The 22,166-nt window shown below is 43.5% G+C and overlaps 1 protein-coding gene across 1 annotated transcript in view; it reads right to left on the bottom strand.

The window, feature by feature from the left end:
- Window positions 1-22,166, bottom strand: part of LOC311127417 (tetratricopeptide repeat protein 28-like) — a 105,903-nt gene that overhangs the window by 16,737 nt on the left and 67,000 nt on the right. Inside the window, exons 10-15 of the mRNA XM_084159265.1 lie at window positions 3,989-4,185; window positions 1,923-2,076; window positions 1,575-1,746; window positions 1,260-1,428; window positions 973-1,133; window positions 379-867 (exon numbers count right to left, since the gene is read on the bottom strand). Of these exons, the coding sequence (XP_084015391.1) occupies window positions 379-867; window positions 973-1,133; window positions 1,260-1,428; window positions 1,575-1,746; window positions 1,923-2,076; window positions 3,989-4,185 (1,342 nt within the window). The remainder of the gene's footprint in view (window positions 1-378; window positions 868-972; window positions 1,134-1,259; window positions 1,429-1,574; window positions 1,747-1,922; window positions 2,077-3,988; window positions 4,186-22,166) is intronic.

The following is a 22,166-nucleotide window of genomic DNA, read 5'->3' as shown; positions in this document are numbered from 1 at the left end:
TTATTTCATTACCCAGTCCTTCCCTCACCAGGGACCAGCAGAGAGAGAGAGAGAGAGAGAGAGAGAGAGAGAGAGAGAGAGAGAGAGAGAGAGAGAGAGAGAGAGAGAGAGAGAGAGAGAGAGAGAGAGAGAGAGAGAGAGAGAGAGAGAGAGAGAGAGAAAGAAAGAAGAAAGAAAGAAAGAAAGAAAGAAAGAAAGAAAGAAAGAAAGAAAGAAAGAAAGAAAGAAGAAATAAAGAAAGAAAGAAGAGAAAAGAGAGGAAAAGATTGAGAGAGAAAAGGAGAGGGGGGTTAAAAGAGAAAGAATAGAGAGAGATAAAGAGGAAGCGACAGACAGACAGAGAGAGTGAGAAAGAGTGTGTGTGTCTGTGTCTTTTACCTGTGTGCGTTGCCCAGTCCCCTGTAGGCTCTCTCCTGGTCCTGAACATGGTTGAGACTCTGAGCCACAGTCAGAAACATCTCACAGTACTTTATAGCTTCCTCAAAGTCTCCCAGAGAGTCATAACAGTCTGCTAGGTTCCCGTAGGCCCTGCCTCTGTCCAGCACACACTCAGCCCCACTCAGCTGCTCCAACATGGCCAACTGCTGCTCAAAATACCCAATGGCCTCCTCCAGGACGCCCATGTTCATTTTGGCGATGCCCATGTTGCCCTGGACCTGTGCCTCCACGCAGGCATCTCTGAGGTCCTGTGCCAGGGTGAGCTGGGCCTGGTAACACTGGAAGGCTGTGGGGTAGTCCGTCAGGGCCATGTGGACGGCTGCCAGGCGGCCCAGAGCACCACACTGCCCCCGCTGGTCGTCTAGAGCAGTGCGGGCAGACAGCTCCTGCTGGTGGAAGGACAGGGCCAGGTCGTACTGACAGAGGAGTCTGGGGGAGGACATTACTATTACTTCCCAGTCAATATTAACCTAAAACATATGAGAAGTTAATAAATTCAACTTTTTTAAGATGCTAACTGGACTAGAAGCCAACCTGTGGGCGGAGCCTAGCGCTGAGTAGGCGTCAGCCTCCATCTTGTGACCTTTCACCTCCTGAGCCAGGGTGAGCTGCTGCTGGTAGAACCTCACTGCCCCGGCCATATCACCCCGACACACACACACATCCCCCAAGTTCCCCAGGGCACGGAACACCGCCTGGACACACACACACAGAGTTTTAATGTAGAATCTCACCATCCCCGTCAACTCCCCCCCAACACACACGCAGACCCCCTTCTGACCCATTCCTCCATTCACAGTTGTGTTAATTACTATCTCTACCTGTGTGTTGTTCAGAGCCTGAGCCAGGGACAGCAGGTATCTCTGACAGTCCTCAGCCTTGCTATATTCCCTCAGGGCTTTGTAGGCCAGACCCAGGTTACAGTAGGCTTTAGCCTGGGACAACTTATCACCCAGGTCTTTAGCCAGGGCCAGGTCCTGCTCATAATACCTGTATGGAAAAAATAAGAAAATGGCTAACAGTGTGTGGCTAATTTTCTTCACAATGTTGAGACCTTTCTGTATTTATTTGGAGAGGTTGGGACAATCTTTATGAGTTATTATTATACATACAGATGTATGAAGAATGTGTCCTACCTGACGGCCTCCCTGTACTGTCCCAGGCAGTAGTGTGTGTAGGCCAGGTTGTGGCAGACCTTGCCCTCTCCCTCCAGGTCCTGTAGCTGAGGTGACAGGGTCAGGTACTGCTGGTAGTATGGAACTGCCTGGACATACTCCCCTCTACAGCAGTGGAAGTTACCCAGGTTACCTATACACACACACACACACACACACACACACACACACACACACACACACACACACACACACACACACACACACACACACACACACACACACACACACACACACTTTACCTATAGGAATCAATAAAGTATATTTAATATTTTTTTGAATTACTTTGTCCCCCTGTCCAGCCGTTACCTAGTGCCCTGGCCATGCTCTGCGTGTCTCGTAGCTCGCGTGCGATGGTCAGGTGGTGCAGGTAGTGCTGGAGAGCCTGGTCGTGAGCGCCCAGCGCCTGATAGGCTACAGCCAGGTTACCATGGGTAGAGGCCTGGGAGGGACGGTCATTCACCTGAGAGAGGAAAGAAAGGTCAATACCAGGGCCGCATTCAGCAGGACACAACGTTGGCCAACGTTCAGATATAAATGTATGATGTAGAACAAACATACCTCTTTGGTATATAGAATAAGGAATCACGTCAGCTCTAGTCATGGCATTTCTATCTGCAACGTTCCACATCGTTTCTTACTGAAAATGTCCCAGGTGTGTGTGTGTCTGCCTCCAGTGATATCTGCTACCTACGTTACCGTACAGCCTGGTCGTACAGTGGCTTGCGAAAGTATTCACCCCCCCTGGCATTTTTCCTATTTTGTTGCCTTACAACCTGGAATTAAAATTGATTTTTGGGGGGTTTGTAACATTTGATTTACACAACAGGCCTACCCCTTTGAAGATGCAAAATAGTTTATCTTGTGAAACAAACAAGAAAACTTGAGCGTGCATAACTATTCACCCCCCCCAAAGTCAATACTTTGTAGAGCAACCTTTTGCAGCAATTACAGCTGCAAGTCTCTTGGGGTATGTCTCTATAAGCTTGGCACATCTAGCCACTGGGATTGTTGCCCATTTTTCAAGGCAAAACTGCTCCAGCTCCTTCAAGTTGGATGGGTTCCGCTGGTGTACAGCAATCTTTAAGTCATACCACAGATTCTCAATTGGATTGAGGTCTGGCTTTGACTAGGCCATTCCAAGACATTTAAATGTTTCCCCTTAAACCGCTCAAGTGTTGCTTTAGCAGTATGCTTAGGGTCATTGTCCTGCTGGAAGGTGAACCTCCGTCCCAGTCTCAAATCTCTGGAAGACTGAAACAGGTTTCCCTCAAGAATTTCCCTGTATTTAGCGCCATCGATCATTTCTTCAATTCTGACCAGTTTCCCAGTCCCTGCCGATGAAAAACATCCCCACAGCATGATGCTGCCACCATCGTGCTTCACTGTGGGGATGGTGTTCTCGGGGTGATGAGAGGTGTTGGGTTTGCGCCAGACATAGTGTTTTCCTTGATGGCCAAAAAGCTACATTTTAGTCTCATCTGACCAGACTTTCTTCCATATGTTTGGGGAGTCTCCCACATGCCTTTCGGCGAACACCAAACTTTAAGCATTGGCTTTTTTCTGGCCACTCTTCTGTAAAGCCCAGCTCTGTGGAGTGTACGGCTTAAAGTGGTCCTATGGACAGATACTCCAATCTCCGCTGTGGAGCTTTGCAGCTCCTTCAGGGTTATCTTTGTTCTCTTTGTTGCCTCTGATTAATGCCCGCCTTGCCTGGTCCGTGAGTTTTGGTGGGTGGCCCTCTCTTGGCAGGTTTGTTGTGGTGCCATATTCTTTCAATTTTTTTATAATGGATTTAATGGTGCTCTGTGGGATGTTCAAAGTTTCATATATTTATTTATAACCCAACCCTGATCTGTACTTCTCCACAACTTTGTCCCTGACCTGTTTGGAGAGCTCATTGGTCTTCATGGTGCCGCTTGCTTGGTGGTGCCCCTTGCTTAGTGGTGTTGCAGACTCTGGGGCCTTTCAGAACAGGTGTATATATACTGAGATCATGTGACACTTAGATTGCACACAGGTGGACTTTATTTAACTAATTATGTGACTTCTGAAGGTAATTGGTTGCACCAGATATTATTTAGGGGCTTCATAGCAAAGGGGGTGAATACATATGCACGCACCACTTTTCCATTCTTAATTTTTTTGATTTTTTTTAAAGAAGATATTTTTTTCATTTCACTTCACCAATTTTGACTATTTTGTGTATGTCCATTACATGAAATCCAAATAAAAGTAAATTTAAACTACAGGTTGTAATGCAACAAAATAGGAAAAACTCCAAGGGGGATGAATACTTTTGCAAGGCACTGTATGTCCCCAAAGTGCTCTGTGTGTGTGTGTTCACGTGTGTGTGTTCAAGTGTGCATCCTCACCTCGAGTGATATGTGCAGTTCTTGCCTGTGGTAGCGTACAGCTTGGTCGTACATCCTCAGAGCGTTGTAGGCATTTCCCATGTTCCCATAGGCCCTGCCCTGAGCAGCATAGTCCCCCAGCTCCTGGACCAAACACAGGTGGGCCTTGTGGAGCTTCAACGCTGCATCGTACTCCCCCTTCATCTGGTGGATTATACCTGAAAGAGAGAGAGGCACAGAGGGGCGTTTTCAGTCCAGTGAGTGAGAGTGAGTGATGGCCAAACAGAGATTAGACATGAGGATGACCAATTAGGATCACAGCCGACTGTCTGACACTCGGCCTGTTCAGGAGGACGGAACATTATAGAACATTCAGATAGGGAATAGGGAATCGTGTCACATCCCTGAATACACAGATGTCTGTGAGTGTGTGTGTAGGTATGGGAGGGTATCAGTGCTCAAATATCGGCATCAAACACAAGAGAAGGGAGGAATGAAAGAGGGAGGGAGGAGAGGTAGGGGGTGTCGAGACAGCAGACGAAGATGGATCAGTAACACATGGCCCTGACGTCTGTTTGTCTGATCCAGTGTGTGTGTGAGAGTGTGTGTGTGTGTGTTTGTAGGCTAGGGGTCAGTCTTAAAATGGAGTGGAACATGAAATGAGCTAAGGTAGTTTGGCATTCTGAGTGGGGAAACGCTGTTTCCATTTGCTACTTTCTTTCATCCTGAGGTTTAGGTTAAAAGGAAGGGTACCTTCACACTTTCAATGTCCTTCTAATGTACATAAACATGTTGGTTAACAGTATCTGTCAATAATACATCAATTTTTTGTTACTTATGCCAAAAACTTTATTTGAAAGAATTTCTTGCCAGGAACATTTGAAATTGTAGACTTTAATAATCTATCAATGTACAGTACCAGTGAAATGTTTGGACACACCTACTCATTCAAGGGTTTTTCTTTATTTTTTACTTTTTTCTACATTGTAGAATAATAGTGAAGACTTCAAAACTATGAAATAACAAATGGAATCATGTAGAAACCCAAAAAGTGTTAAACAAATCAAAATATATTTTTATTTTTATTTAACTAGGCAAGTCAGTTAAGAACAAATTCTTATTTACAATGACGGCCTACACCGGCCAAACCTGGACGACGCTGGGCCAATTTTGCACCGCCCTATGGGACTCCCAATCACGGCCGGTTGTGATACAGCCTGGAATCGAACCAAGGGGTCTGTAGTGACACCTCAAGCACTGAGATGCAGTGCCTTAGACCGCTGCGCCACTCGCCACCCTTTGCCTTGATGACAGCTTTGCACACTCTTGGCTCATTTAGAGCAGAGTATGGTTTTACACACAGTGACCTCAGTTGTTATGATCTGTGGTGGTTCAGCCTTTGATCTACAGAAGTATGGATACGCCTTCTCTGTAAATGTGTGGTTAAAGGTGTGTAGGTGCTGTAATCGGACGTAAACAGCAGAACTAGCATAGAAGGACAGCTTTGCTTTGTCCGAGTCTAGCTAAACCATGATCCTCTGTGGCTTCTGCTTGATTGTCTCTGGTACACCATCAAGCACCCCTACAGTGAACTGTTTATCCTGATAGCTTTTTGGAGAACTGTTTTTCCTGCTAATGGACTCTTTTGCCACCACTAATAACCAGTCGTCATTGTCCCCCACCTCCACCTCCCAGCTGTGAATCCCTGAGGTGAATCCCTTTGAACCCAGAATGTCAAAGTTCCCACTAAACCTCTCTGGGTTGTCTGGAAGACTCTTATCCTCAGTCTTCATTCTTAGGCTGGTCAGATCCTGGTGCCCAGGTGTTTGGCCACGTCGACCAGAGCTCCAGAGACAAGCGGAGGGTCAAGAGGAGAATCTCTGCTTTCATCTTCGTAGTCTTGTAGCTTTGCAGGAACGCGGCCTCATCACCTGACAGCTTCTCCTCTACCTCCCTGATTATTTTAGACAGAGATGACATCCTTTTAATCTTCTCCTCCTCTTCCTCCCTCAGCTTGGCTATCCTCTCTGCCTCTCCTTTCTCAGGAAGAGACGCAGCCTCTCAAATTCCTCTTTTATCTGTTTCTCAGTTTTCTGGGCCTGCGCCCCGATGTGAGATGCCCTTTCTCCCAGGAGGGTTTGGTCTTGTCAACAACAGCCATTTTATTCTGTATGGCCATCAGTGGTGTTCTGAGCACCTCCCTCTGGGTAGCAGAGGGGAGAGACAGACTGCCATCCTCTGGACAACTGGAGAGCGAATGAGAGAGTGGTTTATAGAAAGAGACAGTGTCAATGAGAGTGTGCGTGCGTATGTTGTGTGTATGTGTGTTCATATACAACATTGGTTAGATATAGAGGGACTGTCTAAGAGGATGCTAGTCATAATGCCAGTTTAACTTTGCCCAGCAACCCTAGCTACGGAACTGTAACGTGATATGTGGTGCTCCATATCGCCATTACGGCTTAGATACTGTAAAGTGTAGCAAATAACTTTTCAACTAACCTGTTCTTGGCAATACTTTCTTCGTTCTCGATTCGGGAAAAAAGTGTTTCTTATAAATGTCCAGTTGCAGGTGGTTCTACAAAAAACATAGAAACGACTAGATCCTGCAACGATGCTGGGAAATCCTAGATGTGCGGCAGCTAAGATGGCGAGGAAGATGGCGAGGAACCTCCTTGCGCGGTACAAAACATAGACTTAATATCTTTAAGATTTGTCTCTGGTTTTTGTAGAACCACCTGCAACTGGACATTTATAAGATACACTTTTTTCCTGAATCAAGAATGAAGAAAGTATCTCCAAGAACAGGTTAGTTGAAAAATTCCTTGCTACACTTTACAGTAGCTAAGCTATAACTGCGATATGGAGCCTCACATACAGTGAGGGAAAAAAGTATTTGATCCCCTGCTGATTTTGTACTTTTGCCCACTGACAAAGAAATGATCAGTCTATAATTTTAATGGTAAGTTTATTTGAACAGTGAGAGACAGAATAACAACAAAAAAATCCAGAAAAACGCATGTCAAAAATGTTATGCATTGATTTGCATTTTAATGAGGGAAATAAGTATTTGACCCCCTCTCAATCAGAAAAATATCTGGCTCCCAGGTGTCTTTTATACAGGTAACGAGCTGAGATTAGGAGCACACTCTTAAAGGGAGTGCTCCTAATCTCAGTTTGTTACCTGTATAAAAGACACCTGTCCACAGAAGCAATCAATCAATCCGTTTCCAAACTCTCCACCATGGCCAAGGCCAAAGAGCTCTCCAAGGATGTCAGGGACAAGATTGTAGACCTACACAAGGCTGGAATGGGCTACAAGACCATCGGCAAGCAGCTTGTTGAGAAGGTGACAACAGTTGATGCGATTATTCGCAAACGGAAGAAACACAAAAAAACTGTCAATCTCCGTCGGCCTGGGGCTCCATGCAAGATCTCGCCTTGTGGAGTTGCAATGATCATGAGAACGGTGAGGAATCAGCCCAGAACTACACGGGAGGATCTTGGCAATGATCTCAAGGCAGCTGGGATCATAGTCACCAAGAAAACAATTGGTAACACACTACGCCGTGATGGACTGAAATCATGCAGTGCCCGCAAGGTCCCCCTGCTCAAGAAAGCACATATACAGGGTCGTCTGAAGTTTGCCAATGAACATCTGAATGATTCAGAGGAGAACTGGGTGAAAGTGTTGTGGTCAGATGAGACCAAAATCGAGCTCTTTGGCATCAACTCAACTCGCCGTGTTTGGAGGAGGAGGAATGCTGCCTATGACCCCAAGAACACCATTCCCACCGTCAAACATGGAGGTGGAAACATTATGCTTTGGGGGTGTTTTTCTGCTAAGGGGACATGACAACTTCACCGCATCAAAGGGACAATGGACAGGGCCATGTACTGTTAAATCTTGGGTGAGAACCTCCTTTCCTCAGCCAGGGCATTGAAAATGGGTCGTGGATGGGTATTCCAGCATGACAATAACCCAAAACACACGGCCAAGGCAACAAAGGAGTGGCTCAAGAAAAAGCACATTAAGGTCCTGGAGTGGCCTAGCCAGTCTCCAGACCTTAATCCCGTAGAAAATCTGTGGAGGGAGCTGAAGGTACGAGTTGCCAAACGTCAGCCTCGAAACCTTAATGACTTGGAGAAGATCTGCAAAGAGGAGTGGGACAAAATCCCTCCTGAGATGTGTGCAAACCTGGTGGCCAACTACAAGAAACGTCTGACCTCTGTGATTGCCAACAAGGGTTTTGCCACCAAGTACTAAGTCATGTTTTGCAAATCAATTTCTAACATTTTTGACATGCGTTTTTCTGGATTTTTTGTTGTTATTCTGTCTCTCACTGTTCAAATAAACCTACCATTAAAATTATAGACTGATCATGTCTTTGTCAGTGGGAAAACGTACAAAATCAGCATGGGAGCAAATACTTTTTTCCCTCACTGTATACACCTGTTCTGAAAGGCCCCAGAGTCTGCAACACCACTAAGCAAGGGGCACCACCAAGCAACCGGCACCATGAAGACCAAGGAGCTCTTCAAACAGGTCAGGGACAAAGTTGTGGAGAAGTACAGATCAGTGTTGGGTTATAAAAAAATATCAGAAACTTTGAACATCCCATGGAGCACCATTAAATCCATTATTAAAAAATGGAAAGAATCTGGCACCACAACAAACCTGCCAAGAGAGGGCCGCCCACCAAAATTCACAGACCAGGCATGGAGGGCATTAATCACTGAGACAACAAAGAGACCAAAGATAACCTTGAAGGAGCTGCAAAGCTCACCTCTCATCACCCCGAGAACACCATCCCCACAGTGAAGCATGGTGGTGGCAGCATCATGCTGTGGGTATGTTTTTCATCGGCAGGGACTGGGAAACTGGTCAGAATTGAAGTAATGATCGATGGCGCTAAATACAGGGAAATTCTTGAGGGAAACCTGTTTCAGTCTTCCAGAGATTTGAGACTGGGACGGAGGTTCACCTTCCAGCAGGACAATGACCCTAAGCATACTGCTAAAGCAACACTCGAGTGGTTTAAGGGGAAACATTTAAATGTCTTGGAATGGCCTAGTCAAAGCCCAGACCTCAATCCAATTGAGAATCTGTGGTATGACTTAAAGATTGCTGTACACCAGCGGAACCCATCCAACTTGAAGGAGCTGGAGCAGTTTTGCCTTGAAGAATGGGCAAAAATTCCAGTGGCTAGATGTGCCAAGCTTATACAGACTTACCCCAAGAGACTTGCAGCTGTAATTGCTGCAAAAGCTGGCTCTACAAAGTATTGACTTTGGGGGGGGGGGGGGGGGGGTATTGTGCACTGCAGAATCTCTCAATGCTATGTGCATATGCACACTCTTAATATAATGGTTCACTGTGCAATGTGTGCATCGTCGAAAAAGCCCAGTTGCTAGCGTTGCAATTATTGAACTTTAACTCACTTGACTGTTGTAAAAAAAAGTTAAAACAAAAGTTGGTATATTATTGACCATGCATTGCATTAAGCTAGCCCAACGAGACAAGCTAGTTTAATAGATTAATTAACCTAAAGAACTAGGATATTTAGCAAAATCTCTTAGCAGCTACAGTTGAAGTTGGAAGTTTACATACAGTACACCTTAGCAAAATATATTTAAACTCAGTTTTTCACAATTCCTGACATTTAATCCTAGTAAGAATTCCCTGTTTTAGGTCAGTTAGGATCACCACTTTATTTTAAGAATGTGAAATGTCAGAATAATAGTAGAGAGAATTATTTATTTCAGCTTTTATTTATTTAATCACATTCCCAGTGGGTCAGAAGTTCACATACACTCAATTGTTCAACTTGGGTCAAACGTTTCGGGTAGCCTTCCACAAGCTTCCCACAATAAGTTGGGTGAATTTTGGCCCATTTCTCCTGACAGAGCTGGTGTAACTGAGTCAGGTTTGTAGGCCTCCTTGCTCGCACACACTTTTCAGTTCTGCCCACAAATGTTCTATAGGATTGAGGTCAGGGCTTTGTGATGGCCACTACAATACCTTGACTTTGTTGTCCTTAAGCCATTTTGCCACAACTTTGGAAGTATGCTTGGGGTCATTGTCCATTTGGAAGACCCATTTGCGACCAAGCTTTAACTTCCTGACTGATGTCTTGAGATGTTGCTTCAATTTATCCACATCATTTTCCTTCCTCATGATGCCATCTATTTTATGAAAGGCACCAGTCCCTCCTGCAGCAAAGCACCCCCACAGCATGATGCTGCCACCCCCGTGCTTCACGGTTGGGATGGTGTTCTTCGGCTTGCAAGCAACCCTCTTTTTCCTCCAAACATAACGATGGTCATTATGGCTAAACAGTTCTATTTTTGTTTCATCAGACTAGAGGACATTTCTCCAAAAAGTATGATGTTTGTCCCCATGTGCAGTTGCAAACCGTAGTCTGGCTTTTTTTATGGCGGTTTTGGAGCAGTGGCTTCTTCCTTGCTGAGCAGCCTTTCAGGTTATGTCAGAGGCACTGAGTTTGAAGGTAGGCCTTGAACTACATCCACAGATACACCTCCAATTGACTCAAATTATGTCAATTAGCCTATCAGAAGCTTCTAAAGCCATGACATCATTTTCTGGAATTTTCCAAGCTGTTTAAAGGCACAGTCAACTTAGTATATGTAAACTTCTGACCCATTGGAATTGTGATACAGTGAATTATAAGTGAAATAATCTGTCTGTAAACTAACCGACTTGCCAAAACTATAGTTTGTTAACAAGACATTTGTGGAGTGGTTGAAAAATGAGTTTTAATGACTCCAACCTAAGTGTATGTAAACTTCCGACTTCATCTGTATATGCAGCAGTGCATATGCACACTCTTCATTCATTGGTGTACAATGTGTGCATCAGTGAAAAAGAAGCAGACTAGCTTGCATTGTAATTGAACCTCAACTCACCTCTTGTAAAAAATTTAAATGTAAATACAGCTACTAAGGTTTTATTGTGGTGGTGTGATGTAATCCATGCATTCATTGAATGTACATCGCCTGGGGACGAGGTTACTCGCTATGTGCATAATCATCCATGTTTCGCACATTTTCATTCTCATTTTATTCACAGTGTGAGTGAGTAGTGAGTCTCAGCCTAGTCTGTCTCGACATGCCAATACCAGGTTAAAAAAAGGGCCAGAATGTGCAGCCTATGTGAAGGTGAAGGTTACACCTTCTTCCAATGTCCAGTGTCGTACGCGGGCAGGTAAGAAGAGGTGCAGCCTCTAATCCAAGGTCTGACCTCTGACCCGGTGGAGAAGAGAGAAGAAAAGGAGCGAAAACAAACCAACTTATTTATTATAAACTACGGACAATGTCACTATTCAAAGAAAATAGATATAATCCCTGAGAGACAATACATTTTTTATGCTTTTTGTTAAGTCAGTAATTACTATGGTTAAAAAATGCTAAAATAGATTTTGGAAACTTAATGTGAAATGTCTGGAAAACAAAGATATGATAAACTAATTGAAGTTTGAAACAGAAAATATGTGAACTGAAAATATTAACGAAAACTGACATTGACCTGTGTTTTTTTTAAAATCAAGTTCCAATATTTAGATGAAGCACAACATAATAGATAGGCCTATATAGAGATATTTAAATGATATCTTAATCTGAATTTTAAGAGGTACAACTACATTAGAAAAAATCTAATGTATATGAATTGGAAAATGAAATAGCCTAGATGGAAAACTCTTCACTTTTGAATTCCTTATAATCATTCTCAATCTTTTTGTATTATGAACTGTAAATGTGATATAATGTATTGTTTTGTATTTATGTTAATCACCTCTTTTTGATCCCATACAACTAGTGAAATATAACCCCTCCCCCCCAAAAAATATATATATACACTCAGTGGCCAGTTTATTAGGAACACCAATCTAGTACCGGGTCAGACCACCTTTTGCCTCCAAAACAGCCTGAATTCTTCAGGGCATGGATTCTACAAGGTTTGGCGTTCAAACATTGATCAATGGGTATCAAAGGACCTAACGTGTGCCAGGAAAACATTCCCCACACCATTACACCACCGCCACCACCAGCCTGTACCGTTGACACCAGGCAGGATGGGGCCATGGACTCATGCTGCTTACGCCAAATCCTGACTCTGCCATCAGCATGACGCAACAGGAACTGGGATTCGTTGGACCAGGCAATGTTTTTCCACTCCTCAATTGTCCAGTGTTGGTGATCGCGTGCCCACTGGAGCATCTTCTTCTTGTTTTTAGCTGATAGGAGTGGAACCCGGTGTGGTTGTCTGCTGCAACAGCCCATCCGTGACAAGGACCGACGAGTTGTGGATTCCGAGATGCCGTTCTGCACACCACTGTTGTACTGCGCCGTTATTTGCCTGTTTGTGGCTCGCATGTTAGCTTGCACGATTCTTGCCATTCTCCTTCGACCTCTCTCATCAACGAGCTGTTTTCGCCCACAGGACTGCCGCTGACTGGATATTTTTTGTTTGTCGCACCATTCTCGGTAAACCCTAGCCACTGTCGTGCGTGAAAACCCAGGAGGCCGGCTGTTTCTGAGATACTGGAACCGGCGCGCCTGGCACCAACGATCATACCACGTTCAAAGTCACATAGGTCACTCGTTTTGTCCTTTCTAATATTCAATGGAACAGTAACTGAATGCCTCGATGCCTGTCTGCCTGCTTTAAATAAGCCACGGCCACGTGACTCTCAGTCTGTAGGAGCTAACCATTTTCGTGAATGGGCTGGTGTGTATATACAGTGGGGAGAACAAGTATTTGATACACTGCCGATTTTGCAGGTTTTCCTACTTACAAAACATGTAGAGGTCTGTAATTTTTATCATAGGTACACTTCAACTGTGAGAGACGGAATCTAAAACAAACATCCAGAAAATCACATTGTATGATTTTTAAGTAATTAATTTGCATTTTATTGCATGACATAAGTATTTGATACATCAGAAAAGCAGAACTTAATATTTGGTACAGAAACCTTTGTTTGCAATTACAGAGATCATACGTTTCCTGTAGGTCTTGACCAGGTTTGCACACACTGCAGCAGGGATTTTGGCCCACTCCTCCATACAGACCTTCTCCAGATCCTTCAGGTTTCGGGGCTATCGCTGGGCAATACGGACTTTCAGCTCCCTCCAAAGATTTTCTATTGGGTTTAGGTCTGGAGACTGGATAGGCCACTCCAGGACCTTGAGATGCTTCTTACGGAGCCACTCCTTAGTTGCCCTGGCTGTGTGTTTTGGGTCGTTGTCATGCTGGAAGACCCAGCCACGACCCATCTTCAATGCTCTTACTGAGGGAAGGAGGTTGTTGGCCAAGATCTCACGATACATGGCCCCATCCATCCTCCCGTCAATACGGTGCAGTTGTCCTGTCCCCTTTGTAGAAAAGCATCCCCAAAGAATGATGTTTCCACCTCCATGCTTCACGGTTGGGATGGTGTTCTTGGGGTTGTACTCATCCTTCTTCTTCCTCCAAACACGGCGAGTGGAGTTTAGACCAAAAAGCTCTATTTTTGTCTCATCAGACCACATGACCTTATCCCATTCCTCCTCTGGATCATCTAGATGGTCATTGGCAAACTTCAGACGGGCCTGGACATGCGCTGGCTTGAGCAGGGGGACCTTGCGTGCGCTGCAGGATTTTAATCCATGACGGCGTAGTGTGTTACTAATGGTTTTCTTTGAGACTGTGGTCCCAGCTCTATTCAGGTCATTGACCAGGTCCTGCCGTGTAGTTCTGGGCTGATCCCTCACCTTCCTCATGATCATTGATGCCCCACGAGGTGAGATCTTGCATGGAGCCCCAGACCGAGGGTGATTGACGTCATCTTGAACTTCTTCCATTTTCTAATAATTGTGCCAACAGTTGTTGCCTTCCCACCAAGCTGCTTGCCTATTGTCCTGTAGCCCATCCCAGCCTTGTGCAGGTCTACAATTTTATACCTGATGTCCTTACACAGCTCTCTGGTCTTGGCCATTGTGGAGAGGTTGGAGTCTGTTTGATTGAGTGTGTGGACAGGTGTCTTTTATACAGGTAACGAGTTCAAACAGGTGCAGTTAATACAGGTAATGAGTGGAGAACAGGAGGGCTTCTTAAAGAAAAACTAACAGGTCTGTGAGAGCTGGAATTCTTACTGGTTGGTAGGTGATCAAATAATTCTGTCATGCAATAAAATGCAAATTAATTACTTAAAAATCATATAATGTGATTTTCTGGATTTTTGAATCTCACAGTTGAAGTGTACCTATGATAAAAATTACAGACCTCTACATGCTTTGTAAGTAGGAAAACCTGCAAAATCGGCAGTGTATCAAATACTTGTTCTCCCCACTGTATATAAATCCAGTACCAGTCAAAAGTTTGGACACACCTACTCATTCCAGGGTTTTTCTTTATTTTTACTATTTTCTACATTGTAGAATAATAGTGAAGACATCAAAACTATGAAATAACACATATGGAATCATGTAGTAACCAAAAAAGTGTTAAACAAATCCAAATATATTTGAGATTTGAGATTCTTCAAAGTAGCCACCCTTTGCCTTGATGACAGCTTTGCACACTCTTGGCATTCTCTCAACCAGCTTCATGAGGTAGTCACCTGGATTGCATTTCAATTAACAGGTGTGCCATGTTAAAAGTGTTTTTATGTTTTTTTAATTTAGGGATAGCCAGGGGCACATTCCAACATTCAGACATAATTTACAAAGAAAGCATTTGTGTTTAGTGAGTCCGCCATATCAGAGGCAGTAGGGGATGTTCTCTTGATAGGTGCATGAATTGGACAATTTTCCTGTCCTTTTAAGCATTCAAAATGTAACGAGTACTTTTGGGTGTCAGGGAAAATGTATAGAGTAAAAAGTATTACTACGTGGTACCGCTGTTTTGTTCTGTTCGTATTCATTCGCATTCGCAGTTGTGTCGGTATTCTAAACCAAACTGCTATTCATTATTTTTGTTTGTATACATGAATAACTAGACTACTACTTTCAGCATTTATTTTGCATTATTTTGGTAAAACAGCTCTGTGTAAGGCTGCATTCACATAAGGCAATTCACCTATTACAAACAGCCTATCTATCTTGTAGCCTATCTTCATTACCGAAACGGCCTAGCTGTAGGGTGCTGTCCATTGTGCTGATACAGCGCAGCAGAGATAGGCTACAGATTTCAAAAGCACTCAATGATCTCGGTGCATTTGAACTTTATGTTTATTGTGGTATAGCATGTTTATTTAAGCAGAATTCAATATAAGTTCAATACAAGAGCCCCAAAAAATGTAGCCCCCTCGCCAATTTCAACTGCCCCCTTAGTCACTTTATCCTGGCGCTGGGTCTAGCGGTCAGTTCACAATGAAGCTGGTGGGAGGTGGGAGGTGTGCTAGCTTAGCCAGCTAATCCTAGGAGGACTCCGGTACACAGCAGGCGGGAAGCAGGGGGGCGAGTTAACGGTGTCACCCTCCCATCTGCTGTGCTAGTGGGAGGCAGGGACGACCGGTAGACAGTGTTTCCGGTACACAGCATGCGGGAGGCGGGGGTGACACCATGTACTAGCTATCTAACTAGCAAGCTAGCACACTGTGTCGCTAATTAGCAAGCTAGCTAGTTAGCTAGCTCTTCCCCTAGCGACCGGTAGACCGTGTCCTTCGCCCCCACCTGTTGGGCACTATTTTCCCGCAGTTCTGTTAACGACAGTGAGGGCAGCTGTTCCGCAGGCGGCAGCGATGGACACTGTCTACTGGTGGAGGCAGGGGCCAGTGGTGTAAAATACTTTCAAGTACTACTTAAGTCTTTTTTTTTTGGTATCTGTACTTTACTTAACTATTTATAACTTTTAATTTTACTTCACTACATTCCTAAAGAAAATAATGTACTTTTTACTCCATACATTTTCCCTGAGACCCAAAAGTACTTGTTATATTTCGAATGCTTAGCAGAACTGGAAAATGGTCAAATTCATGCACATATCAACAGAACATCCTCAGTCATCCCTACTGCCTCTGATTTGGCGGACTCACTAAACACAAATGCTTTGTTTGTAAATTATGTCTGAGTGTTGGAGTGCGCCCCCGACAATCCGAAAAAGAAAAAAAAACATTTGTGCTGTCTGGTTTGCTTAATATAAGGAATGTGAAATGATTTATACTTCTGTTTTTACTTTTGATAGTTAGTATATTTAAAACCAAATACTTTTATACTTTTACTCAAGTAGTATTTTACTGGGTGACTTTCACTTTTACTTGAGTCATTTTCTATTAAGGTATCTTTACTTTTACTCAAGTATGACAATTGAGTACTTTTTCCACCACTGGCGGGAGTGAAAAAAAACTAAAAAAGCTGCTCTCGGGTCAGCTTTCTCCATTCAATATCTTACCTTAACATTAGAATTGTTCCACAATACTGATGACGGATCAGCTCCTAAAGATACAGTGAGGGAAAAAAGTATTTGATCCCCTGCTGATTTTGTACGTTTGCCCACTGACAAAGAAATTATCAGTCTATAATTTTAATGGTGGGTTTATTTGAACAGTGAGAGACAGAATAACAACAAAAAAATCCAGAAAAACGCATGTCAAAAATGTTATAAATTGATATGCATTTTAATGAGGGAAATAAGTATTTGACCCCCTCTCAATCAGAAGGATTTCTGGCTCCCAGGTGTCTTTTATACAGGTAACGAGCTGTATAAAAGACACCTGTCCACAGAAGCAATCAATCAATCAGATTCCAAACTCTCCACCATGGCCAAGACCAAAGAGCTCTCCAAGGATGTCAGGGACAAGATTGTAGACCTACACAAGGCTGGAATGGGCTACAAGACCATCGCCAAGCAGCTTGGTGAGAAGGTGACAACAGTTGGTGCGATTATTCACAAATGGAAGAAACACAAAATAACTGTCAATCTCCCTCTGCCTGGGGCTCCATGCAAAATCTCACCTCGTGGAGTTGCAATGATCATGAGAACGGTGAGGAATCAGCCCAGAACTACACAGGAGGATCTTGTCAATGATCTCAAGGCAGCTGGGACCATAGTCACCAAGAAAACAATTGGTAACACACTACGCCGTGAAGGACTGAAATCCTGCAGCGCCCGCAAGGTCCCCCTGCTCAAGAAAGCACATATACAGGGCTGTCTGAAGTTTGCCAATGAACATCTGAATGATTCAGAGGAGAACTGGGTGAAAGTGTTGTGGTCAGATGAGACCAAAATCGAACTCTTTGGCATCAACTCAACTCGCCATGTTTGAAGGAGGAGGAATGCTGCCTATGACCCCAAGAACACCATCCCCACTGTAAAACATGGAGGTGTAAACATTATGCTTTGGGGGTGTTTTTCTGCTAAGGGGACAGGACAACTTCACCGCATCAAAGGGACGATGGACTGGGCCATGTACCGTCAAATCTTGGGTGAGAACCTCCTTCCCTCAGCCAGGGCATTGAAAATGGGTTGTGGATGGGTATTCTATCATGACAATGTCCCAAAACACACGGCCAAGGCAACAAAGGAGTGGCTCAAGAAGAAGCACATTAAGGTCCTGGAGTGGCCTAGCCAGTCTCCAGACCTTAATCCCATAGAAAATCTGTGGAGGGAGCTGAAGGTTTGAGTTGCCAAACGTCAGCCTTGAAACCTTAATGACTTGGAGAAGATCTGCAAAGAGGAGTGGGACAAAATCCTTCCTGAGATGTGTGCAAACCTGGTGGCCAACTACAAGAAATCTCTGACCTCTGTAATTTCCAACAAGGGTTTTGCCACCAAGTACTAAGTCATGTTTTGCAGAGGGGTCAAATCATTATTTCCCTCATTAAAATGCAAATAAATTCATAACATTTTTGACATGCTTTTTTCTGGATTTTTTTGTTGTTATTCTGTCTCTCACTGTTCAAATAAACATACCATTAAATTATAGACTGATCATGTCTTTGTCAGTGGGCAAACGTACAAAATCAGCAGGGGATCAAATACTTTTTTCCCTCACTGTATATTATCAACTATGGTTGCAAATATTGAGGCGGCTTATTCTAATGTTTACCCTATAATAATGCACTAAATCAAGATTTGGCACATCATTGCGCATGTTAGACTACACATCATGAAAGATATTGAGGCAAAAATTGGACAGTAGCCAAATAGCCAAATAAAACTCAATTGAATGAACATGAAATTGATTTAAATATCATTGAAATATATAGGCCTATAGCTGTCACGCCCTGACTCAGAGGACACTTATATGTTGAGTCAGGGTGTGTATATTCCTTGTTGTGATTTTCTATGCTGTATTTTCTATGTTTAGATCTAGTATGTCTAGATCTATGTTGGCCGGTGTGGTTCCCAATCAGAGGCAGCTGTCGCTCGTTGTCTCTGATTGGGGACAATACTTAGGCAGCCTATTGGCACTAGTGGGTTGTGGGATCTTGTCCGTGTGAGGTATGTTGTTTGTGTACCTTGGACTTCACGTGTCGTTAGTTTGTTGTTTTTGTCGTTGTTTATTCGGTTCAAATAAACATGTATGCATATCACGCTGCGCCTTGGTCTGACCCGTTCATCAACGAACGTGACAATAGCCTATACTGTAGGTCCTGCAAACTCAACTCTGGACCTCGAAGCCAGTTCCACTGCATTTTTCTATTGTTCCCATCTAATCAGGGATGATTTAGACCTGGGACACCAGGTGTGTGCAATTAATTATCAGGTAGAACAGAAAACCAGCTGGCTCCGGACCTCGTAGGGTAAGAGTTGAGTACCCCTGCTGTAGGTATTCATCTCGGTTTTCATTTGAAGCATATTTTTATTCTTTGCTTGTTTGTAATAATTGCAAAGACATTGGCAACTTTATTTGTAGTCAACTTCTTTGTGAAGTTATCTGTGGTCCCAGAGAGACAGATAAACTGTGATTCTTTGTTTAGCGGAGATCTTCTGTGTATAAAGTGATGCGGGAGGGCAAAAAAGCATCTTAGCTGTACTTTTCAACCCATATTAATCATCTCCAGCACCAAACTAGTGTCTTCATACACTGAGTGTACAAAACATGCTCTTTCCATGACATAAACTGACCAGGTGAATCCAGGTGAAAGCTATGATCCCTTATTTATGTCACTTGTTAAATCCACTTCAATCAGTGTAGATGAAGGGGAGGAGACAGGTTAAAGAAGGATTTTTAAGCCTTGAGACAATTGAGACAAGGATTGTGTGTGTGTGCCATTCAGAGGGTGAATGGGCAAGACAAAATATTTAAGTGCCTTTGAACAGGGTATGGTAGTAGGTGCCAGGCGCACCGGTTTGTGTCAAGAACTGCAACGCTGCAGGGTTTTTCACGCTCAACAGTTTCCTGTGTGTATTAGGAATGGTCCACCACCCAAAGGACATCCAGCCAACTTGACACAACTGTGGGAAGTATTGGAGTCAAAACGAGTGTGCTTGCACTCCCATAAAGCTGCACTATGCAGAAATTGCTCCGCCATTTCCTGGTTGCTAAAATTCTAATCGTTTCCTAATTTCAGTTTATGTGGCAAAACAAGCGTGTATAGTGTAGAGAATCATTGTACCATCGAAGCCGCTGTGAAATATCATTTCCATAACCAATAATATTGTATTTTCAGCTGTTTGAAGCTGGTGTACAAAACTGAAAGTAAAAGACGCAAAAACTAAACCTAAGAACGGGAAGCATAGAAATTGCGCACATAGGACAGATTGAAAGCAAGTATAAGAAGCAGTAAATGAGAATTACAGATCTATAACTCTAAACTATAATTTGGTCGGGTCGGCCAAAAAGTTACATATTGCAGCTTTAAAAGACCTTCGCTTGAAAAACAAAAAACCAGCAATAGTACTCTTTTTCCATTTTGAGACGCCGTAGCCAGTATACACTTCCTCAAAATAGTCAGAATTAATCTAAGAAATCTGTCATTCATTTTGACATTTTTGCCGAGGAGATCTTAGTCACGCAATTGTACATCTAACTAAGATGTTTGGTGCAGTATCTCTCAATGAAAACATTTTCATGAAAACGAGTCGTCTCTCGTAGAATGACAACAAAGACTGAAGAATCCCTACTGTTGACCAATAACCTACGAAGGGGCGTAGACGTCGGCTACCGACTTCGGCTACCGTCCGACTTTGGCTTGCCTCAAGAAATGTTTTTGTGTGCCTGAACAGCCTAAAAAACACTTACTGAAGTCCAAAACAAACAAAAATGTCACAAAATGTAATCATAATATATACACGATTCTTCCGAACTGTTTCGGCTGGAAAGCATGCAGACACCTTTAGCAGCCTGCGTCAGCAAAGATTTGGATATACAGTGGGGAAAAAATGTATTTAGTCAGCCACCAATTGTGCAAGTTCTCCCACTTAAAAAGATGAGAGAGGCCTGGTAGGTACACGTCAACTATGACAGACAAATTGAGAAAAAAAATCCAGAAAATCACATTGTAGGATTTTTAATGAATTTATTTGCAAATTATGGTGGAAAATAAGTATTTGGTCACCTACAAACAAGCAATATTTCTGGCTCTCACAGACCTGTAACTTCTTCTTTAAGAGGCTCCTCTGTCCTCCACTCGTTACCTGTATTAATGGCACCTGTTTGAACTTGTTATCAGTATAAAAGACACCTGTCCACAACCTCAAACAGTCACACTCCAAACTCCACTATGGCCAAGACCAAAGAGCTGTCAAAGGACACCAGAAACAAAATTGTAGACCTGCACCAGGCTGGGAAGACTGAATCTGCAATAGGTAAGCAGCTTGGTTTGAAGAAATCAACTGTGGGAGCAATTATTAGGAAATGGAAGACATACAAGACCACTGATAATCTCCAAGATCTCACCCCGTGGGGTCAAAATGATCACAAGAACGGTGAGCAAAAATCCCAGAACCACACGGGGGGACCTAGTGAATGACCTGCAGAGAGCTGGGACCAAAGTTACAAAGCCTACCATCAGTAACACACTACGCCGCCAGGGACTCAAATCCTGCAGTGCCAGACGTGTCCCCCTGCTTAAGCCAGTACATGTCCAGGCCCGTCTGAAGTTTGCTAGAGTGCATTTGGATGATCCAGAAGAAGATTGGGAGAATGTCATATGGTCAGATGAAACCAAAATAGAACTTTTTGGTAAAAACTCAACTCGTCGTGTTTGGAGGACAAAGAATGCTGAGTTGCATCCAAAGAACACCATACCTACTGTGAAGCATCGGGGTGGAAACATCATGCTTTGGGGCTGTTTTTCTGCAAAGGGACCAGGACGACTGATCCGTGTAAAGGAAAGAATGAATGGGGCCATGTATCGTGAGATTTTGAGTGAAAACCTCCTTCCATCAGCAAGGGCATTGAAGATGAAACGTGGCTGGGTCTTTCAGCATGACAATGATCCCAAACACACCGCCCGGGCAACGAAGGAGTGGCTTCATAAGAAGCATTTCAAGGTCCTGGAGTGACCTAGCCAGTCTCCAGATCTCAACCCCATAGAAAATCTTTGGAGGGAGTTGAAAGTCTGTGTTGCCCAGCGACAGCCCCAAAACATCACTGCTCTAGAGGAGATCTGCATGGAGGAATGGGCCAAAATACCAGCAACAGTGTGTGAAAACCTTGTGAAGACTTACAGAAAACGTTTGACCTGTGTCATTGCCAACAAAGGGTATATAACAAAGTATTGAGAAACTTTTGTTATTGACCAAATACTTATTTTCCACCATAATTTGCAAATAAATTCATTAAAAATCCTACAATGTGATTTTCTGGAGAAAAAAAATCTCATTTTGTCTGTCATAGTTGACGTGTACCTATGATGAAAATTACAGGCCTCTCTCATCTTTTTAAGTGGGAGAACTTGCACAATTGGTGGCTGACTAAATACTTTTTTTCCCCACTGTATATGTCTCCACCCTAACAATGGTCGTTGTCCACACAGCAGAATGGCGGGCTGTCAAGCTCCCGCCTATCCCTCTCTTTGGATTGGTGGATACATCTAATTATTGTAATACTTTTTTGAATATTCAACGAGGGGTGTTGTTGTCAACCGCCTGTATTCAATGGAGAGAGATGCTATGCTACTAGCCACGTCATGAATATGCTAGCCATCTCAAGAAAACTTCGATATAAAGTGTTTTTTCTCAAACTTGCTGGGATGTCACGTGTCCTACTTATATCAGTACAATCGTAACAACCGAAGTATTACAAAA

This window comes from Coregonus lavaretus (genome assembly GCF_964263955.1).
Source record: "Coregonus lavaretus genome assembly, chromosome: 4".
NCBI classification, from domain to species: domain Eukaryota; kingdom Metazoa; phylum Chordata; class Actinopteri; order Salmoniformes; family Salmonidae; genus Coregonus; species Coregonus lavaretus.
The sequence above is the reverse complement of the archived record's forward strand: the minus strand, read 5'-3'. Positions and strand labels throughout refer to the sequence as shown.